At 35.3% G+C, this 22966-nt stretch overlaps 1 protein-coding gene across 1 annotated transcript in view; it reads left to right on the top strand.

Moving 5' to 3' along the window:
* The window catches only part of LOC124805712, a 34973-nt gene that overhangs the window by 6358 nt on the left and 5649 nt on the right, over positions 1-22966 (top strand). The window contains exons 2-4 of the mRNA XM_047266282.1: positions 1501-1587; positions 1703-1748; positions 7743-8372. Of these exons, the coding sequence (XP_047122238.1) occupies positions 1501-1587; positions 1703-1748; positions 7743-8372 (763 nt within the window). The remainder of the gene's footprint in view (positions 1-1500; positions 1588-1702; positions 1749-7742; positions 8373-22966) is intronic.

Below are 22966 nucleotides of genomic sequence, written 5' to 3' on the forward strand. Positions count from 1 at the left end.
TCTTACATTGATGCATGCCTGTATTCATCATGGCATACTATCCATCAAGGCATTGATACTATCCATCAAGGCATTGTTGGTCCAGATTGTCCCACTCCCCAATGGCAATTCAGCGTAGAGCCCTCAGAGTGGTTGGTGGGTCACGCCGTCCATAAACAGCCCTTTTCAATCTATTCCAGGCATGTTCGATTGGGTTCACATCTGGAAAACATGCTGACCACTCTAGTCGAGTGATATCATTATCCTGAAGGAAGTCATTCACAAGATGTGCACAATGGAAGCATGAATTGTCATTCATGTAGACGAATGCCTCACCACTATTCTGCCAATAGGGTTGCACTATCAGTTGGAGGATGGCATTCACGTGTTGTACAGCCATTACGGCGCCTTCCGTGACCATCAGCGGTGTATGTTGGTCCCACATAATGCCACCCCAAAGCAGCTAGGAACCTCCACCTTGCTGTACTCGCTGGACAGTGTGTCTAAGGTGTTCAGCCTGACCGGGTTGCCTCCAAACACGTCTCCGACAACTGTCTGGTTGAAGGCATATGCGACACTCATCAGTGAAGAGAACATGATGCCAATCCTGAGTGGTCCAGTCAGCATTTTGTTGGGCCCATCTGTACCGCACTGCATGCTGTCATGGTTGCAAAGATGGACCTCGCCATGGACGTCGGGACTGAAGTTGCACATCATGCAGCCTATTGTGCACAGTTTGAGTTGTAACATGATGCCCTGTGACTGCATGAAAAGCATTATTCAACATGGTGGCATTTGCTGTCAAGGTTCCTCCAAGCCATAATACATAGGTAGCAGTCATCCACTGCAGTAGTACAGTAGTGACCCATGGCTGGCCTGAGCAAGGCATGTCATCGACAGTTCCTGTGTCTTTGTATCTCCATTATGTTCTAATAACATTGTTTTGGTTCACTGTGAGATGCTGGGACACTTCCCTTGTTGAGAGCCCTTCCTGGCACGAAGCAACAATGCGGACACGATCGTACCGTGGTATTGACTGTCTAGGCATGGTTGAACTACAGACCACCTGAGCTGTGTATCTACTTCCTAGTGGAATGACTGGAACTGATTGGTTGTCGGACCCACTCCTTCTAATAGGTGCTGTTCATGCAAGGTTGTTTACTTCTTTGGGCGGGGTTAGTGACATCTCTGAACAGTCAAAGGGACTGTGTCTGTGATACAATATCCACAATATCCACATCTGTCTTCCCGAGTTCTGGGAACCGGGGTGATGCAAAACTTTTTTTTGATGTGTAAACAGTCAAGGCATAATTTTAAGGAATTTTATTATATGATATATTGCTTCATGTGTGTATTAAGTGTAATGACGAGAAAGGAAAGCTAATCTGTTGATAATTAGTCTTAGACATGTAGTTAATAATAAGGATCTTATATAATGAGCAGCTGTTTTAATTAGAAAATGATTCCATCCTCAATTTAGGCTGTGAAATAGAAAATTAAATATGCAGTTTTCTATTTCAGCAAATTGTGAAGGCAGAACAGTCTGTTGAAGAGGAAAGGTCACCTTATACTGATATATCTAACATGGATGAAGATATCAGTGAGAAGGTATGTGTATTTCTAGCTTCTCCACCCATTTATAGTTCTTATGTTAGTGAAAATACAGATTTTTTGTGACTGTGTTGTGATAAATAATTATATATATACATACATTTTTTTACAGAACAATAAAATGATGCTTTCGCAGACTTTCCCTAATGACATGAGAGGTAAGCTGAATGGACACAGTCTGTTGTACAGTAATATTAATCCATTAATGTTCATCTATTAATGTTCTTACCTTTTTTGATTTGAATTAGTGGGAGATACCTATGAACAGCAGTCTTTTAAGTATGTGTAGTTCCAGTTTCAGATTTTTCCTTTTTCTGTGCACATCAGCCAGATATGACTTTGATTTAGTGTTTCATCACATTTAGCCATCCATAGCTGCTTCCTCTTTGTGGCTCAGAACCACTGACTTTGTTCTAGGATAAGTATCTGGGATTTTTATTTTAACTAAGTCTCCAAGAAAAAAAAAACTTCCTGTTCTAGGATAAGTATCTGGGATTTTTATTTTAACTAAGTCTCCAAGAAAAAAAAAACTTCCTGTCTCTTCACAGTCATTGTAATTTACCAATTTGTGACAAATATTTTGAGTTTCATGTTTGAAATGAAACAAACAAATATGCCGCCTCTACAACAGAATTCTACTGAATGATCAACATTTCTGAGCTAAGAGACCAAGGTTTTTCATTAATCAGGATTGTCACAAGTTCTAGAAATCAGGGGAAGTCAGGGAATTTCAAAAGTGTCAGGGAAATTCGAAAAAAAAAAAAAAACCACTGGAAACATCTCATTTTTGTCTTAGTAGAAGAAATGATTTGTTTACAGAGAAGTCATGCATCGTTCCTGGCTGGGTGCAGCTGTGTACGTGCACTGCTTCCCTACTTCCTCATTCTTACTGCTTCTCCCCTTCCTACCATTCTCTTTAGCTTGCAGTCAGTGCTGTTACCACTTCTTGCTGCTAGACTAGCAGTTGACGATGAGAGGGAGGGAGGCGTGAGGAGTGGTTTTGTCTGGATCTGATTCTCAGAGACTGTTGATGCATTGGCTGGAGATCATGGTCATGTGTGCATGAGTTCTGGCTGAGTGATTTTGTGAAAGTTTGTGTGCTCTTGTTTTCTGACAAAAGCTATGGCTGAAAATTTAGTTGTGAGAGTGTGATTGCCTTTTCTTTGTGCCTGTCTGTGGCTGAGCAATCATCTTCGCAAGAAGTCATTAATACGAGGGGGTACCCAAAAATAACCGGAATTTCTTTCTGGAAAGAATATACTTTATTGCTTTCAAATACAACCTTAATCTCCTTCGAAGTATTCTCCATTAGCATTAATACACTTGTGCAAACATTCATTCCAGTGTTCGAAGCACCTTTTTAATTTGTCCTCTTTGATACCTGCTAGCACTTTCATGACATTGCGTTTTACGTCTTCCACATCTGCAAAACACTTCCCTCTCAAGTCTCTTTTCATACTCGGGAATAGGAAGAAGTCCGAGGGTACTAAATCTGGTGAATAGGGAGCATAGGTTAAGGTAGTCATCTTCGTTGAGGCCAAAAACTGGTGAATGCTGAGAGCCGTGTGTGCGGGAGCGTTGTCGTGATGCGGGAACCACATGCCAGAATCCCACAAAGCCAGACGTTTTCGCATCAAACTTCTGCGAAGCCGTTTCATAACCTCCAAATAGAATTTTAGGCTTACTGTCTGGTTTTCAGGGACAAATTCAGAGTGTACGATCCCTTTGATGTCAAAAAAACAGATCAACATCGTTTTCGCATTTGATTTCACTTGTCGACCTTTTTTTGCTCGAGGTGACTTCCATTGTGATGACTGTTGTTTACTTTCTGTATCGTACCCATATCACCGTGACTGTAATGATTTTGTTGACAAAATGTGGATCATCTTTGAGCGCATCCTTCATTTCGAGACAGGCTTGAACACGACGATCCCATTGATCTCCGGTAAGAAGCTTTGGCACGAATTTTTCTGCCACTCTTTGCATCCCCAAATCGATGGTCAAGATGCACTGAATTGAGCCGCAGGACAACGTGGACAAGTTCTCGAGTTGGTCGATTGTCCTGCGTTGATCTTCACTGATGAGATCACGGATTTTGTCGATGTTGTCTTCGCTTCGAGCAGTTGAATGTCGACAGGAACGGGGATGATCTTCAACCATCATTTCTCCCTTTTTAAACCGAGAAAACCATTCATACACTTGTGTTTTACTAAGAGCATAGTCTTTGTAGGCTGTCTGAATTATCGCAACAGTTTCTGCTGCGTTCTTGCTGAGCAAGAAACAAAACTTCAGTGCCACACATTGTTTGTAAGAACTAGCCATTTACTCGTGTCATGTCTGCACTGTACGCACACTCAAAGAACTGCTGCACTGTTGGGTGATGCCACATGGCAGAATGACTCAGCAGAGCTCCTACTACAACCCTCTGCTGGCGCAACCTGCTACTGGAAGTACACGATGTGCAGCATTACTATTCCGGTTACTTTTGGGTCCCCCCTCGTATTGATTTTCAGAGTAGTCGCACAAGTTATCTGTTGCATGGATTGATCACCACAGTCAAATTTCATCAACATGGTTTCTGCAACATGTGAATAGATGGCCACAATAGTGGACTTCAATGATGGGCCAGAACCGCCGGCCATTTTTGTGGGTATCTCTGACAGATTGGGTCTGCCGATCTGAAGCTCATTGTTTCCCACTGCTGTGCCTTTCAGATCTAGTCTCACTGAGCTGCCCAAAGGCTGGCTCTGTTTGTGTGTGGCATAATGCAGCAGATTTTCGTGGTTTATCCATGGACCCAGGACTGCACGCTCCTCAGCTGGCCAGAGGCCAGTGGGTGATGTATTTCAGAAATTGCGACTGTCTCTCCACAAGTACACTGTACAGCGCAGTGTTTTAGACATTTTATTTATTCTAGTATGTTATGGCACTTTGAAGATAGGTCATATATTAGAAAGTATGAGCGATAAGAAGAAAAAACTTGTGGCAGCCATTGGCTGTTTGTACACTATGTACTCACATATTTCTCGAAAGGAAAATCACACAATACCTGTAGAATGAAATGATCATGTGGCATTGATGGCTGGGAGGCCACATCCAGGGAAGTTCGGGTGTTGAGTTGCAAGTCCTCATTCAGGTGATATTACATTGGGTGACCTGTGAGTCGGTAATCATGAAGTGATGATGAGGGCAACAGAACACTCAATCCACGAGCAGAGAAAATCTTCAACCTGGCTGGGATTTGAACCTGCACCCTCTGCGTGGTAGGCAAACACGTTACCACTCAGCTAAGCAACCTGACACACAATACCTCTAAAATAATAGACATAATACATTGGATAATACCTGACAATAACGAACATAGTAGAATCAACATTTTATTGGTGGACACCTATAGTGTTTGTTTACACAACTTTTCCCTGCCTTATACACTTGTTTCAAGAGGCCTATTTTTTCTGAGGGTGTTTCTTTTTTTTAAGATCAGTGAAGGTGTTTTAAACCTGTCTTGCAATTCCAGTGAAATGCATATTTTTGTCACCAAATGTGTTTCGTTTTAGTGAAATAAAATAACATCAGTAGTTTGGCTTGCTTTCTCGACCTAAAAACAGTTCATTACAAAAGATGTTGATGTCAGTACTTGAGATTTTTGCTCACATGTTTAGGAATACAGAAGTTACATTTTTGTGAAGTCTTTATTCACCCTTGAAATCTCAAAATTTGTCAAGGAAAAATTTTAAAACTTGTATGGAAATTAGGGAATTAGACTTATGGAAACTTGTGGCAACCATGTTAATGTTTTGTATTACTTTACAGAATTTAACTCATATTCTCTTGGATGCATTGGTTGAGTGTGTTCTTCTTATGCCAAAAGCAAGTGCATTAAGATGAGGGTTCTTTTTACATGAGTCCAACAGGTCTGAACTTCTAAATGTATTTGCCATCAAGCATATGTTTCTGAAATTTTCCTGAGTTATTGTTTTGTCATAGATTAGGATATGCAAAGTGAAATGTAGACAGTGTACAAATATACAGGGTGATTCTGTGATGATGATACAAATTTCAGAGGTGATGGAGGAAGTAAATGTATCAGTTTGTGGTATGGGACCCTGGTCTGGAGGCAATAGAGTCAAAAGTTGTTAGTGGAAGTAGCTCTGATACCTCTGCCAGAGGAATAAATGTTCTGGTGGTGTTGTTGCTAAGATTGGATGATGGGCAACTTTCAGAGGTGGCAGTATGGACCAAAACAAGAAAAAATGTCTAGTAAGCATGCGCTCAAAAATGCTTACCACGAGAACTATGATCTTTTTCATCTTTGATACTGTGAAACATATCGCTTTTACTGCAAGCTCTTTGGTTCCCATATTTTTGGAGGAGGTAGTGTGGAACAAAACAAGGTAAAAAGTCCAGGCTGTAAAATGCATATCTTAAAGAGTTATGGGCAGGCCTCAGTAGAAGAGATGTGTTTTACATTTTTGAAAAAGGCCTTGATGGCTGAAAGCTTCTATTGTGACAGTCTTTTTGTTGTGCCTATCTGCAACTCAGCATCGCTGCTGTATGCTGAGTGGCAGCTTTCCTTTTCATACTGTTGTTACATTTCTGCTTAACTTGGTTGTTTCCGGACCAGCATTCCTTACCTTTATGCATTAGAGCAATGTTCTTCAAGCGTCTTCAGAGTGGCTCACTCCGAGCCGCCATCCTGCTATTGCCAAGGAGTAAAAGGGTCTGATGATGATCCTATAAGAGATTGAAATCAATCACAGAATGAAATAAGTAACTTATATGCAGTCAAGACTGCTTTTATTGATATAGCAATACATTTCCCCTTCTACATCATCCCTGAAAATTTGTAACATCATCACCTGGATGTAAGTGAATTTACTTTCAACTATCAAGGCAGTGTAACAGTGAGGCAAATTGTCTGGAGAAACTGGAATTCTTGGAGAAACTACTGTTACCAAGATAGGGGACCACAAAACATTCTGGGAATTCTGAAAGACTCAGTGGGGATTTCAGAAGACGGTTGACTGAAACGGAGGGATTGAATCATTTTGTTACAGCTCACTCTGTGTGATTCTGCACTAGAGAACAACTGACTGTCGATGTGCCATTAGATGAGGCAAAATAGTGCATCCTCTTAGAGAGGAGGCAAAATAGTGCATCAGTAGTGTTTGTTGTTCAGCCATGGTCACCTATCATGTCACCAGATCTGAATACAAATTGTAAACTCAAAGAAATATACTAAAGAGAGTGGGAGAGATTGGACATGGGGTGGTTGCAATACTACTGCTGCATAAATTGTACTTGTTCTTAGTGTCCAGTGCAACTCTTGTGGTAATAATTTACTAAATTTCATCTTAGTGAAACTCCACATCATATACTCCAGCTGTTTTTTCTTCTGACCACTGGAAATTTTGTGGCATGGGCACACAGGCATACCGACTCTCAGAAAACAGAAAGTGTTACAGCGTTTGCTTGTCGAGTTAATATGTTGTGTTTCTTTTGTGTCACCCTTAATGAACACAAGTAGCCATAGGCATATTAAAATGAAAATTAACACCAAATGTTCAGTGCATAAGCTGAAATGCAGATAACAGATTAAGGCTATTAGCATGATGCCACTAGTTAGAATTACAGTTTTAGAGGTTTTATGTAGTTTGTTTCCTCTTATTCCAATCTGCAACATATGGTTTAGCTCACATTGATTTTCAGTTTACACCCATTTTCTTCTGTCCTGCTTCCATTAACTGTATTTTGATATTTGACTGTTACTGTCTGTCTTTTTGTGTATTTACTTTTTATTAGTAACAGGATAGAGCCTTCAGTTTTGTACAGAGTACATACTGTACATGATTTAGTGTAAAGTTGCACTTTAAAAATGAACTTAACAATTGCAGTTTATAGCAAATTACTTTAAAAATATGAACTAAAGTGTTCAGTGGCTTTTATATCCATTTTGTTCTGCTGTTCACAATGTCTCATACAAATGTATTTGTATTTAATTTGTTCTCATAAGACTCACTCTATGATGATTAAGGCATATCACCATTTTCGTAATTTAATTTGTTCATATTGTGTTACTTGTAGCTGATATTAAATAACTCTAGTTGAAGTATTTTTCTTCATCCTTCTGACAGAAAATATGTGTAACACAGCTGTATCATCTGGAATAGCAACATACGTCCCTACGCAGAAACCAGAATGGAAACGCTATAAACAGTACACACGGAATGATATAATGTCAGCTATTGAGGCAGTACGGACAGGTATGAGTGCATTACAAGCTGCCCGCAAATATGGTGTTCCTTCACGCACACTTTATGACAAGGTGAAGAAAATGGGTATTACAACAAGTCGACCTTTCAACAAGAGAGGTTCCAATGTCAGTCCTGGAGGATATTTCCCCTATGGAGGAAATGGAGGTTCCAGTGCTGTTTTTGGAGGAGGTGGAACATCAGAAGGTGATGACCAGGTACCAACAATGGAACCACTTTTCCTGCAGCATGCACTTGATGGCATGAAACGTGAAATTGGAGAACGAGAAGTTGCAGTAGCAGCCGCTGCAGCTGCAGCAGTAGCAGCCTCAGCAGGTGGCCCTGGGTCTGGAGGAGGATCATCAAGTCCAGGTGAGAATGGACGCTCCCCCAGTCCTGGGCTTGGGCACAGCCCAAAATATGGTAGCCATGATAGTGCAACACCAAGCCCACCAGGTGACGGTTCTCAGCCTGGTACAGTTTCCACACCAGTAGCAGATGAGGACAGAGTTGAAGATTTGTCGGTAGCGGGTACTCGTAACAAAGATGGATTGTCAGCAACTCGAGTAATAGTCCCATTGGCTGGAAGGAAGGATGATGATCAGCCATTGCCTTCAATGCAACAGCAGCAACATCAACATCAGCAACACCAGCCACAGATCCAACAACTCAACAGCCTTGAAGGCACTTCAGCTGCAGACTGATATACAGTACCTCGGCAAGTGTTTACACAATGCCACGAGACTGTCATACTCTGAAGACTGCTGTAGTTAAGTAGAATACCAGATTTTTAATTTGTTGTTACAACTTCATTTTACACACGTACTGATTATATGGTTGTAGTAAACTGTTCATGCATTTATTATCTTTGTGCAATATTATTTATGTTGAATTGTATCAGAGTCTACATTTGAAGGACAACTAAGAAGTAAACTTCAAAATAATATTTTTTGGAATTTTAGTGACATTATTCCTTTCTTTGTAGGTGACGAGTGAAGCAGCAATTATTTACAAGCACACATTAAGAATGAAATCATTTTCTTTTTTGTTATATAACATAATTTTTGTTATTTTGCTTGCCATCAGATTAGTGTGATGTAATTGTGAATGTGATTTTATTCGTGTTTGACACACATGTGATAAAATGGGCATTATACTATAAGATTTACTTTTTTGTGGTCAGGTAACATTATAGTTATTAAGAACATCTATGTAACGTTAAACTGCAATAGCCAAGGAAAAGAGTAATTTCCTCTCTGTGGTCAGTAAACAAAGTTTAATGTAGAAATATATTTATAAAAGATGTAACTTTGCTTTCTGACTAGAGTAAACTTTAATCAAATCTGTATAGGATTTTAATGACAGATTCTTTAAACTATAGAAATATTTTATGGCCAAGTGTCTTGTAGGTCATAACACACACACACACACACACACACACACACACTCACACACACACAGATATATATATATATATATATATATATATATATATATATATATATATATATATATATATACACGTACATAGATTACGACAAACCTGCTTTTCATCAAGACAAGAAAGTTTAAGAAACAATGTGCAATATTTTTAAATATTCCAGCTTCAGTATTTTTATATACATAGACACAATTACACCACATTTGAGTATCTCAACAGTAAGTAATCACTTCACATAGAAAGTCTTACTTACTTATATTAAGATTCATGACTCAGTAATTGCTGCTTTACTTGCAGAGTTTGTGTTGTTATATTTTCAAAGCACTGAGGATAATTAGAATAGAGCAATTATTATTGTTCACTTAGTATTCATTCTGTTGTTGAAATATCATATCTGATTGCGATGTCGATCAAACTCTATGTGCCTTATCGGGATTATCATACATCACTGATAATCTTCAGAACATCAGTCATTGTTTTCTTTTTGTTATTGGTGTAACTACCATGTAATTATCTGTTGGGCAAGTATGGAGAACCTGCTATGGAAATAATCACAGTTTATTGTGAGCAAGTTATAGTAGTTTATGTAGGCACTGTCAACCTTGTTGATTGCCCTAAGCTGTCAGTCATCATTGTCATTTATATAGTTGTTTTATAGTAACTTTATGACTTTTACATATAATGTTATGTATTGTAATGTGGATAATTGGATGGAGTGATCAAAAATGAAAACACATCCAAGTAAAGATGGAGTGAGAAAAAGAGGAGAAATATAGTATTCCTAGATGACAACAGAGTGACAGAGACAAACAGAAAGGGAAGAGACTCTTGAGTTTTCAGAACGTGGAGTCCCTCCGTCTGGAAAAATAAACAGAGAAAGGACACAGTAAATGAACCGTATTAAAAGACTATATGTATTCATATTTCACTCCTTGCCGGTCTTCTCTTTCACTCCTTTCTTGTCTCTTCATTCCTTCTGTTTACACTGTTTCTTCTTCACTACTTTGCTACATTTTTTTTTTGTTTTTATTCTCTCATCAAGACCAATCTATCTTTGTCTCTATTAGGCATCTCTTTTAGTTTTTTGTTCCCTAATCTTATACTATTTAACTGCTCACTCTTCTTGTTTCAATATTTCTCAAGTTTCATTGTTTTGTATATTGTTATTTTTTCATTACTGTGCTGCTTTCCAACTTCCCATGCCATGTCATGTCTTTCTAGTTTATGTTGTTCTGGGTAAGTTTCCTACTGAATTCTTTAAAGAACCCTTACTTTGTAACTCCTTTAAAATGAATGAAGTTCTGATAACTTGTGAATCTGTTGTCTTTCAGTATGTACCCATCAATATGCTGCTTCTTAGGAAGTAGGTTTTTTCCCCTTTCTCTCTCTCTCTCTCTCTCCCTCTTTTATTTGGGTAGTAGATATGACAGTGTGAACCATTCTCAAACAAGTAAAAAACGTTTGACATGCTATAAAACAAATTTATTTCAAAATATTTCCTTTTGCATATCAAAGTAGACTGATTTCTGCACAGAATAAAGTATAAGCTCATAGCCATTTTTGGAAAATGAGGAAAAAAGAGAACACATGAATGTAATGTACTGAAACTTTGCCATTCTTGCACAAAAGCTAGTAAATACTGTTTTAATTTGTGAAGTGAAACATCCAATATTACAGCTGTCATTCACGCATTTCACTATTTGTACTCAAATATTTAAGACTTTCTTGTCTTACATGGATGACAAACTAGCAGTCAGGTATCTTCAAAATTTGTTGTAATATATATATATATATATATATATATATATATATATATATATATATATATATATATATATGAAACTGGTATCATTCTATGTGACACCTAGAATTGGTTCTGATTCATACACAATCTACATCTAATTACGTACTCTGCAAACCACTGTCAAGTACATGGCAGAGCATGTATATAATATTTGTGTTACTATCCAGCCATTTACATCTAAAAGTTTTGATAGTGAGAACAATATTTTATACATGGAGAAAACTGTAGCAGTTGGTATGAAAGACAATAGCTATTTAAGGATTAATGAAGGATGCAAGTTTAAAATCTTTTTAGGACAATATTGTGTAATATTGAGCAGAGGAAAGAGATGTTGCAAGTAATTTTCCACAAGTTGTTACAGTGAATTCTTTTCTTTATTCACAATTATTCTAGCAGAAAAAAATCGGTGATTTATAAGCAGGGAACCTGGCCAAACTTTCTAGATTCATTTGCTACTTGGATGTGGTATGTTCGCACTGTCAGATCCTATTCTGATTAATTGTTACAACCATAAATCATGAAAATGTTTTTTTAAGTAAAATTGTAACTAAATCATGAAAATGTTTTTTTAAGTAAAATTGTAACTAAGAGTTGGTAAACGTTTAAAGAACTAGAGGATTGATGTTTTCTGTACTGTGTCCACCTCGTTATAAATAAGATTTTTTCATTGTTCAGATAATGCAAATGTAATTTGCTTTCTGTTTTAGGTACTAAAGTTATATCAGTAGGCCAAAATATTTTCTAGAATACTGGTGACTGGATCATAGCCCTTTAGAGTGCTACCATAATTCTCTTGAAATGTTGAAATGCTATGGTGTTACAAATGTTACAGTAATTGCTTCTCATTTTTCACCTGTTTCTCTTCCTGTGCACAAGTGTAGGTTGTTTGTTGGCATATTGAATCTTTCTGTTATTGGCTGCTTTTCTTCCTCTTTAGCATGAACGTGAGACTGATTTGCATTGTTATATTCGTAGTTTCAAAATTGGTTAACTTTTCCAATATTAGTGAGCATGCTACAGAGTTTCTGTCTGTTTTTTGCATATATTTAATGAAACTGTGGCAGCCCATGAAGTTATCTACCAGTTGTTTCAGTCTCACAGTGACTACATATAAATCAATTATTATTGTATTCACTAACTGTGGTATTGTGTAATAGAACACAATAAATGTTTTGATATTTGTGGTACACGAAGTTAAAAATGTTTGCACATTGTTTCATTCATGCAGGAAATTGCAGTAGGCACTGTTTACAAATATTCATGAGAAGGGTTAAACATGTTTCTTTACTTATCACTTTCCTTGAAATTGATTTATTTTCCATAATCGTAATGAAATCTGTTTTTATGTCATTGAAGACTTGTCTTCATCTTTGCACACTCATTTCTTCAGTTACAAAAGCACTTTCATTCATAACACCTTGTTGGTTATCAAAATAGGTTTTGGCCCCATATTTGTAGTTTGCACCATATGAAATAAGACATCCACAGAATTATTAATATGATGTAGCTCACTATCTGATTTTGTAGATTAAAACTGAGCAATCCTTCTGACAGATTGTATAAGTATAGCTTGTTAGCACTCTTACATTTTATGTACTGTGCTGTGCCATCTGAACTACCCAGACATACTTTACTAGAACTTTTAGTGCTCATCACCTACTCTGTAAATAGCTGGTAAGCTTAAATTTTCTTTCTGCATTGTGTTTTAACCAGTCTTGTGTTCATTTTGATGGTGCATCCATGTAAAACAGTAAGTCTGTTACTTAAGAGATTAAGCAAGCAGAAGAGTGTGAACCCAGTCACCAGCAACAGGGAATTTGAATGGCTGTTTGATCATTAGCAATTATTGTACACTATGTGTTCATGATATGAATTTCAATTCTGCCATAAACTTAACTTTTTGTCATCAGGAGGGACCAGATAAGGGAAGACTTTTTGTGTCAGAAACTGTCACAATATAAAATGTTTCCATTTGTTTAAAGGAAGCATAATCATAAGACTGACATAGATTCACATAATTTATATTTTACAATTAGGTTTTAATGAAAGGCTGTTGGACATGTGACTGTGATACACTCAGGTGGTATCTAATGTCAAAACTTTCGCCAATATCACACAGCTGTAACAGTTTGCATACTGGAGCAGAAGTGTAATAATGAGACTGAATCATATATTTTTATTTTTTGTTTCTGTTTTTTTTTTTCTTTTTCTGAAAGGTATGAGGATTAAAGACTTATTTATGTAGAATAATTTAAATAGCTGTTCTTTGAGTACATTCAAAAAGTTAAATGACTGAATAAATACAGTTGTGTAATGTCCTCTAATGTTGTAATGTACTTGTACTTTGTGGTCTCCCTGAATAATAGCAACATATGAGACAGTATAGCTTACCAGCTTAAAATGAAATGCTTGTGTAAATAACTTACTGTTATTGGGTATCTGTTTAATATTGATGCTATTAGTAATTGAGTTGCCAAGTATGTGTCAGTGATAGGGTAAAACCATTGTAAAAATAATTTTGTTTAGCAAGACTGACAGCACAGTGAAGTTTAGGATAAAGTAGTAACTGTAACTAGTAACCAATCACTGTGTGTAGTTTACTTGATTTTGTTATAATGAGAAAGTTTAACTCTATTTATAACTGTGTATTACCTGATTCTTCATTTATTCCAGAAATCCTGTGAATTCTGTAGCATATTGATGGTTTGGGTAGAACAACATTAAAATTTATGAACTTCTTATTTAAAACTTATACACTTTTGCTGTAGAATATTGGGAAATTATTGGAAATGTTGATATAATTTTCTGTAAATTGGTTTTGGACATATTATATGAGAAACAGCTAACACACTTTGTAGGTATTCAGTTGCATTAGCAAAATACAGTGTGCTGAGTGCCTATTTGAATACAGTGGTAAGTTAACCAGTTAGTTTTTATAATGCATTATTTAGCAAAGGATACACAAGTTTTAGTTGTAAGATCAATACTTACTTATTGTAGGATTGTATGACCGACTGAACTAATATCATGGGCATTTTTCAGAGGAGTACTACTTGTTCCAAGATGCAGTTTGATACAGTTCACATGAGCAAAAGTACTTGTTAAAGAAAAAAGAACTTAATGTCCAGCATATATTTCAATAATTTAATTTGTGCTAGAGTTTGTGTTTGCTTGTTGTTAAAATGATCATTAAGATTTGTCAGAACTTTAATGAAAATGTCTCTTTTTTGGGCTTTGATTACTTTTTAAATGGTTCTCATACTGCAGAACAGAACAGTATTACTCCTCTGTGAATCTTGTATTTCTTTGTGTATTGTTTATAGCATTAAATATTTTATTGAATTGCTGTGATTTATCTAGACTGAGTATTGTGGGATGCTCAACAGACAAAAGATTTGAACCTGAGCTACACAGTACCACTTGCATTTCCTGACGTACATAAAACAGAGAACAGACTGATAGCATGCTTGTCTTATATTCAGTTATCCCATGAAATCTGCTTGGCATTTTCATATGCAATGGTTTTGAAGTGTGCTGAGACATCAGAGTAAATGTATCCACAGAAATATCGGTTCCACAGAGCATACAAACTTTATATCATTGCAGCAATGATGATTATGAGTGGGACCTATTTGTAAAGTAAAATATGTAATTGTTACCATCCCATAATTTCCAAAATAAGTAATTTTATTGTTTATCTTAACAAGAAATTTCTAGTTGTTACAATTTCACATTTTGTCTAAAAATCTAATCTCAGTGTTTCAGACACAGTTTGTAATTCTTCTGAGTTGAAATCTATGTATTTGCTTTAATCTGTCCGCTAACAGAATACAAGTTTGTTCTGTGAAGTGCAAAAGTTAATAATAATCAAGCAGATTTCTGGGATGACCAGACTCTAGTCAGTGAAAAGCTCTTTCATTGTTAGGTCCTTATTTTCACAGATATACCTCTCACAGCAATACCAAGCTTCTTTTGTATAAATGTTACTTGTTTTGTTGATTAGAGGACTTGCAATTTTTATAGGACTATATTTAACAGTAGATCAAAACTGGATCATGGCACACAAAGTTGATGTTTCTGTTACTGCAAATTCTTTAAAGTGTATAATGTAGGAAATAAATTGAATTAATATTATATTAACAGAGAGAGACTCAATATATATGTTTTAATTATTACTATTATTTTGTACAAAATCTTCTTATTTAAAGATGTGTTAAATGACATTGTTGTCAGAAAATGTTATAATTCTGCAGCCACTATTCAAAACACACAGAGAGAAGACTGAAATATATCTAATGTTTACTATTTCCAATTTCTTTACATAATCTCTCATGTCACTTTCACATTTATCCTAGAACTGTGGAAACATGCACTTCGGGGATGTAATGGCAGAATTTTAGATCCTTCAAATTTGCTTGAATTGTGTTAATGTAAAGACTTTTAAAAATTGTGGGTGATAAACTGATTTTTAAAATTTAAGCCTGTTTGCACATGTAATTTACAATATACAGGTTACTGCTTGACATGTTGGCTTGGGTTCCAAGACAGTAATTAAAATATTAACAGTTGACTGCTTAAGTCAAATGTTGAGTGCACTTTGGTAATTTCATTTCTGCTTATGGAATATTTTGTTTGCAACTGCTCCTCCTTAACTTGTAATCTGTACTGACATTTCATTTAACTGAAACTTTTTAGGTGACCAGTCTTTCCACAATATCTTGTACACTAAAAATGAATCTGTTCTTTCCTTGCTGTTAGTTTATCTTCATTTTCACTAATTTCATAATTATAGTTTTTGTATAACTTTATCTCATCCACCTCCTTACCTGAGCAATCATAGTGTCTTCACAGCCACTCAGTTTCAGTTCCTCATACTCCCATGGATTTATTCTTGTTATGAGGGCTGGAATGTGGTGGACACACTCTTGTGAGGCCAACAGAGAAGCTACTTGAATACGAACTAGTTACACTGTGGCGTACAAAGCGGAAAACAATTGGCAAAACAGTGCACTAAATTTGTTCCCCTCCATACTATATCCAATGATGTTAGCTTAGGATGACAGTTTGACCTTCCAGCATTGTGGTCTTTGTGACCTTATCATGGTCTTAATTGGTTTCAACATATTTTCATTGGACAAAATTTATGCAGAAGAAAATGCCCTTCTATGAAGTGCTTTCTTTTGGGCATCTGTTTCCACTGTTCACATTTGCAGAAGGAGATTTATATGGTTGTTAACTAAATGTGTGCACTATTGTCCTTTCTTTCATGCTACGTTCTGAGTTGTTGAAGGTAGATAAGTTTGTCTGATCCTTCTTCACAGTGCCTGGCTGCTAATTAGATGTTTATATAGAAATTTTGTTTAAGACATACTGACATGCTAGTGAACTATATGTTAAAGAGGATGTGGTTACAAAGACACAAAGGAAAAAATAGTGACTTTTAGTTTACTGAGGGCTTAGGCCAGTAAAATAAGACAAAAATCACATATCAAACTGGTGACCTATAGACCAAGCTGATGCATTCTAATTAGACAAAATTTCATGTCCATCTATGTAGTTTAAGGTCACACGTCATCATCATTATCTTTTTTGTCAGTAATAGTCATGTAAAGATAACTGAGGAGCTACTTGATTGAAAAGTGGTGGCTCCAGTCTTGAAATATGACAATGGCTGGGAGAGCCCCTCCATATTCGCATCCAGTGATGCCTGTAGGCTGAGGATGACATGGGCCTTCCAGGCCTATTTGGACGGAGTTTAGTTTAGTTTTTTAATACTCACATAAAATCAGAGATCAAAGTACTAACCATTACTGCATGGAACCATAATTCCAGACCTATTCGGATGGACTTCCGTTTTTTAATACTGATATTAAATCAGAGATCAGAGTGCTAACTGTTACACCATGGAACCATAAGATAAAACATAGTTTTAGTGGTTATTCATAAATTTCTCCATACAGTCTACTGAATATATAAGGGAAAACATATGATACACTAATGACAAAAGATCTAGGAAATTTGGCTGAGTACGTGCAAGTTCCTTGCCACATTAGAATCAACAGTGTATATCACTTAGCTTTTGTTCTATAGAACTGTCGTGGGGAACAGCTTGGTGATCCTAATGTCCCTTCAGGTTATTTGTTTCCCATCAAGAAAATCATTACCATAACTTGCTGGAACCTAGTAGTAGGGCTGTTCACTGTATACTGCATCTCAGATGTTTTCTATTCTATCTATATTTTTCAGATAGTAATTCAAGCACACATTTACAAATTAGGCAAATTTTCATGGGATAAATTTAAAGGTAGCAAGTTTCTGTTGTAAAACTTGCCAATTTTCTAAATAAGATCATAATAATAAGATAATGGAAAGTTCTAGTTGGAATATAAATAATGGGACATGTAATGGCAACAACTCATGATGCAGGCGAGATGTTGAACAACTAATATGCACAGAAACAAGACTGAAAAAGTTGCTAAGCTTCTGATACAGGGTGCTACAAATGTCTGGAGTGCGTTAGTGAGAGGTGGTAATATTTGTGTACAAGAAAAGTAAGAAGGAAAATGGGAAAAGGTGCACATAGGCCGATAAGAGAGAAAACAGAGTGAAACATCATATCACTGTTTTAGTCTTGTTTATGTACAGATTGACTGCTCAGTGCATCAAATATATGATGAGTTTTTATCTTTATTCCTGCCATTATCTGGAAATATATATGACATACAACAACAGTTTTTTGGCAGTGTGAAAGATGAGAAATCATACATGTGTATTACAAAGATCTATATAGTTTTGCTCATTCTTTACAATTAAGAATTTTTATAAATTGTGTGCTCATTTAGCACCTAACTGATTAGACTGAATTTCATCCATAGGAAGGTAGCATACTTTCAGGATAAACTGCAATTTTATTTGAAAATATGATTGTGACAGCTTTATTATAGTCTCTCTTTGTATACATGTGTTGCCTTTTTATGGGCCCTTCTGTGTGAAAAGCAATTGTCTTCAACAGGTTAGAAAGTATTTGATTTGAAAGAGGGATAAATCACATTGTAGAGATCAGTCTCATGCTTTATCACATGTCTTTTCTATTTATTGATCTGACAGATGTACTATACAGGTGTTGCTTCATAGTGCTTGCAAAAAAGCATAAAACTGCTATGAATGAATGCGTGAACCAAATACTATTCACATTATTATGTGTTGTCACTTGTGACTCATTACGTCATGAGTGAAGGCAGTTGATACTGAGGTCTGAGTCAGACTGATACTTAAAACTACATACAGCTAGATAAAGGACAATTTACCAGCTTGAAATGCAAGATGAGGTTTGTAGATACAAGTAAAAGAAAAAGTAATCTTGAAACTAGAGCCCCTTTCTTTTGAGCACATAATTATACAAACCTTCACCTGCTCTTCATTTCGTTTCTTCCAAAAAGGAAAGGGGCATTCAGCACCAGAAGTTGTAGAAAGAGGCTTTTTTGTGTTTGTGGAGATTTTGCTTCACTCAGTCAATAAGAATTTATTATTCCTTGTTAGAAAGTGACCTATGAATAGTGAGAAAAGGTAGTTTATTCACTGTATGCTTATAGGTCTGCTCAAGTGCACACTGAATTTTATTTTTCTGTCATTACTTGCATTTTATAAAAAAATCATTCACCATTAATTGCTTATATCTGGCAACTGAAACTTACTGACAAAGCCTATACTATTCACAATTGACTTGCACTCTGTTGGACTTAAGCAGTTACAACTGTCATACAAAAATTAAATTGAATTAGAATGTTAAAGCTAAGAGAGTTTACATGTGATGAGTTATACCTGCGAAAGTTTAATGTGCCTTTAAATGTTAATCAATAATACTATTTCTTGTAAACAGTTCAAACATTCCTTCACTGCATACAATAGAAACTTGCAAAGTTACTGGATAAGTACAAATCCCAAGTTACAAATGAATGATAATGAAGACACAATATTTGTTTAAAAAATAAGTGATTACTCTTTTCATATGCATGGTACAGTTCCAGGCAAGGAAGAATATTTATTATTTGATAGTAAGCAAGAGCTGGCCTTAGCAGAAAATGTACCCACTTGAGAGAAATTTCCCTTATGAGTGGAGAATATTATTAGTCATTCATTATAAAATTTCTTTACAGATTGATTGTGAAAGTTTCATGCTTATGCTTGGAGATCTTTCCACTTTTAATTATTTACTTATCACAAGTAGACACACTAAAATATTTTCCCGTTGTATTTTTCTTGCCATCAAATTGCATTTGATGGTTTTTTTGTGACTTCACCCTCTGTTAGCTTACTGGTAATTTTTACAATGGAAAAGTCATGTTGTCTTACTATAATATTGCAAAGAATTTTTTATTTATCCCTCTTTTGGATAACAGTGGACCAATAAGAATCTGACTTTAAATTTAAAGTGTCATTTGTTTTTAATTTTGGCCCTTATTGATCCTGTGGGATTATATTTCAATGAAAGACAAAGTGCTTCATTTCTTCCATAAATTGACACCTTCTTTGTCAATACACAGGAAATTTAAAACAGATTAGATCAGTCAAAGAAAAAGGGCAGCATTATGTGATATGATGTGTGCTAACAGATGTTTATAAATTGCAGTTGTTTCAAAGAAAAATGCCTTTTGCATGCTGCACATCAAAATTTTTATTTTTATTTATGCACCCAGACGCTTTTTCTCATCTGGCAGTTTGCTTAGATGCAGTGAATTAGAAGTTACCTGACACCCACTGGAGATGCCTTGGAAAAAAGGCAAAACGTGTGGGCGCATAAATAAAAATAAAAATTTTGATGTGCAGCATGCAAAAGGCATTTTCTTTGAAACAACTGCAATTTATATACAGCTGCTGCGGAAACGGTCACTACAAGAAAAGTGTTAACAGATGTTTGTTTTGTTTTCATAGTTCTTTTGGTGTAATGACAAGTATGCAGATTTGATATTAAATAATGAATCAGTATAAATATGATGGTTGAGCTAAGGAAAAAAGACCAAAGTACATTTGCATCACATCACACTGTTACTATTGAATTTTTTGAACTGTAATTTCTCTTTACATTTGGATCGAATTTCTTACTTAAAGTGGTCTATACATTTCTTTTGCTTTAATACCTGATTTTAAGATTACAATTGATCAAAGATAAGGGTGATTGATTATGTATCACAATTTTATGTTAAAAGACTGAGTTTATAGATGAGTGTTATAGTGACTATAGAGTTTGAGGTATATTACTTATTGTAGCAGTTACTCAACATAAAAGTATGTTGGATATTGTTTTGTTATCTGCACATCTCAAATTCAGAAATAAATGACTAAATTATTCAGTGGTCTTCAATGTCTACCTCATAAAACAATACCATAAGCTATTGTGAAAAGTGCTATCTGCTGAAATCGATGATATTTTGTACATAATGATGACAGATTTCATGGAAACTATTTTATAATATACACAAACAATTTTAATTATGACACTATATAGGAAAAAGAAAACATAAAAATGTTGCATGATGTGATTGATGAGGACACTATTTGTAAATTCGTGTGCTGCACAATAGAGTGTGTAAATACTGGGAGCTACTTCTATTATCAAATTAATGTGTTTCTGAACACATTTTACACTTGAAATTAATTGCAGTTTGCTGCCCATATCATCAGTCTTGAAAGGTTATTTATGACAATTATATTGAAATTACAGAGTTTCTGTCTGTTGAAATTCTGAAAAGAATGATTTGAGTGAATGTTTTTCATTCTTTTTCTAAAGTTGCAAAAAATTAGGGTGCTTCTTCCTGTGAAGATGGATACCAACACAATTGGAAATGCAGTCTATGTGATGTGTATTTTTGGGTGTGTACCAGATGTGAAAAACAGCTTAAACAATAGGAAAATTAGTATCATGACTGAGATTCAAAATGTGAGCATTGTGATGGGTTGCAAGATAATAATATTAGTGGGAGACTCAGCTCAGAATAATCTGTTTAATATTCAGTCTACCCTGCATGAAGTATAATGTTTTATATTTTTTTCGGTTTACACCCAACAAAATTTCAGTAAAGAGTTTGCAAGTGCATTGAAATTGATAATTTATTAGAAAAATAAGACCATGTTACCACTACCTGCCTCTTAGTGTAACTGTGTTTTTCATTATAACTAATTTATATTTTATCAATCAAACATTTCAGTATTTATTATTACTGTCTTCACAATAATCACCTCAGCAGAAAAACTGAGATAATTTCTGGAGAACAAATGTGTTCTTTAGAAAATTAGAGGAAAAAACTTTTAGTACTATTACAACATTATAATTTCTGACATAGGAGAACTGTTGTATTTAATTGTCATTTACAATGGATTAATAAATTTATATTTTATTCACTGTGTAGAAACAGTTTGTTATTTAGTATTAAGGTTTATCTGCTGCAGATTAAATTGAGCTGAGCTCTGCATTGTTGTTTGACAATTTTTAAGTCAACTTGTGCCTTAACATTGTATCATGAGTTCATCCACATTTGCAGCATAGTTCACTTTAAGTTGCATGTCCTTCATTTATCACTCTTTGCTGAAAATCAACTGGCCTTGCTCAGATTAATAGAGCAGATTTTGCAGCTGTGTGGTTACTGTTGACTTAACACTGATATCAGCATCAGAAAACATGTTACACTCAAAAGAACAAAATAAATTTCTCTTTGCTGTTGTGTAAAGTGAAATATATATTTCAGATGATACTTTGTCACTTGTGTTAGTGCATAGATATTAGCTGAAGACAAAGTCTCACCATAAGCAATTTCTTAGGTCACTTGCAAAAATAAATTAATTTTCTTTGTGTACTGGAAACTTCGTATGTCAAATGATAGTTCTGCTAATTTGCAGACTTACATAAAATGTTTGCTAGTCATAAGAAATAATAAAGTATGTGACAAAAAAATAAGAGTATTAAGGCTGAATTTCACTGTTTCTCACGCAGCAAAATAATTCTCAAAAATATTTAATTATTGCGATGACTGACAGGAAAGAGTGCAGAATCATTTTGCAGTTGTTGTTGTTGATTAAAATAAGCACAAAAAAAACCACACTCAGATGTGCTGCATGTCGAAGTATTGTTCTTTGTGAAAGTCTGCCAAAACAAACAAGATTATATTATTATTATTATTATTATTTTTTTTTTACGAAAAAATCCCTTCTACATCTGTTTCTGTTTGCAGCTTAAATACTGTGGTAAATCATCTCTGTTTGTCTGTTTTTTATGGGGTATCTATTTTGTGCTGAAATGAAACTGATACTTTGTGAGTAGCAATACCTTGCATTATTTTATGTTGGCTTGCAAGACTTAGGTTACCTAATTCAGTGAATTTTAAATTTGTAATCAAACAGGAACATTATTTTGTTTTAATATGTTTTTAATGTTGACTGACACCATAGTTATTGTTGCTGGATATATTTTTATGGCTTTAAATAAAATATTTGGTTTTTAAGCAAGTGTTTTAAATTTCCAGTGTGTAAAAACAGTTAAACTGCAGTCTCACTGGGCTTAAGAGGAATATTTGTAGGAACAATTATACTATCTTTATTGTTGGATAAAGGCTGATTTTATTGTAATAATGAATATTAATTACACATTATTTTTAGAAAATTAATGACTCTTGCACTGCACTTTGTAATGCAAATAAATGTTTGACATGAGAATCTTCTTGTTTATTTATTTTGAAATTTTGACTTGAGAATGTATGTGTTTATTTATTTAGAAATATATTACATTTTCACCTTACAAATAAGCAAACGTGATTACCCTTGTGTGCAGCAGAGTGGATTAAAACACCCTCTTCCAGGACATGGGGAGATGCTCTGGCCCCCAGTCAG

Source organism: Schistocerca piceifrons, chromosome 7 (assembly GCF_021461385.2).
Source record: "Schistocerca piceifrons isolate TAMUIC-IGC-003096 chromosome 7, iqSchPice1.1, whole genome shotgun sequence".
Taxonomy (NCBI): domain Eukaryota; kingdom Metazoa; phylum Arthropoda; class Insecta; order Orthoptera; family Acrididae; genus Schistocerca; species Schistocerca piceifrons.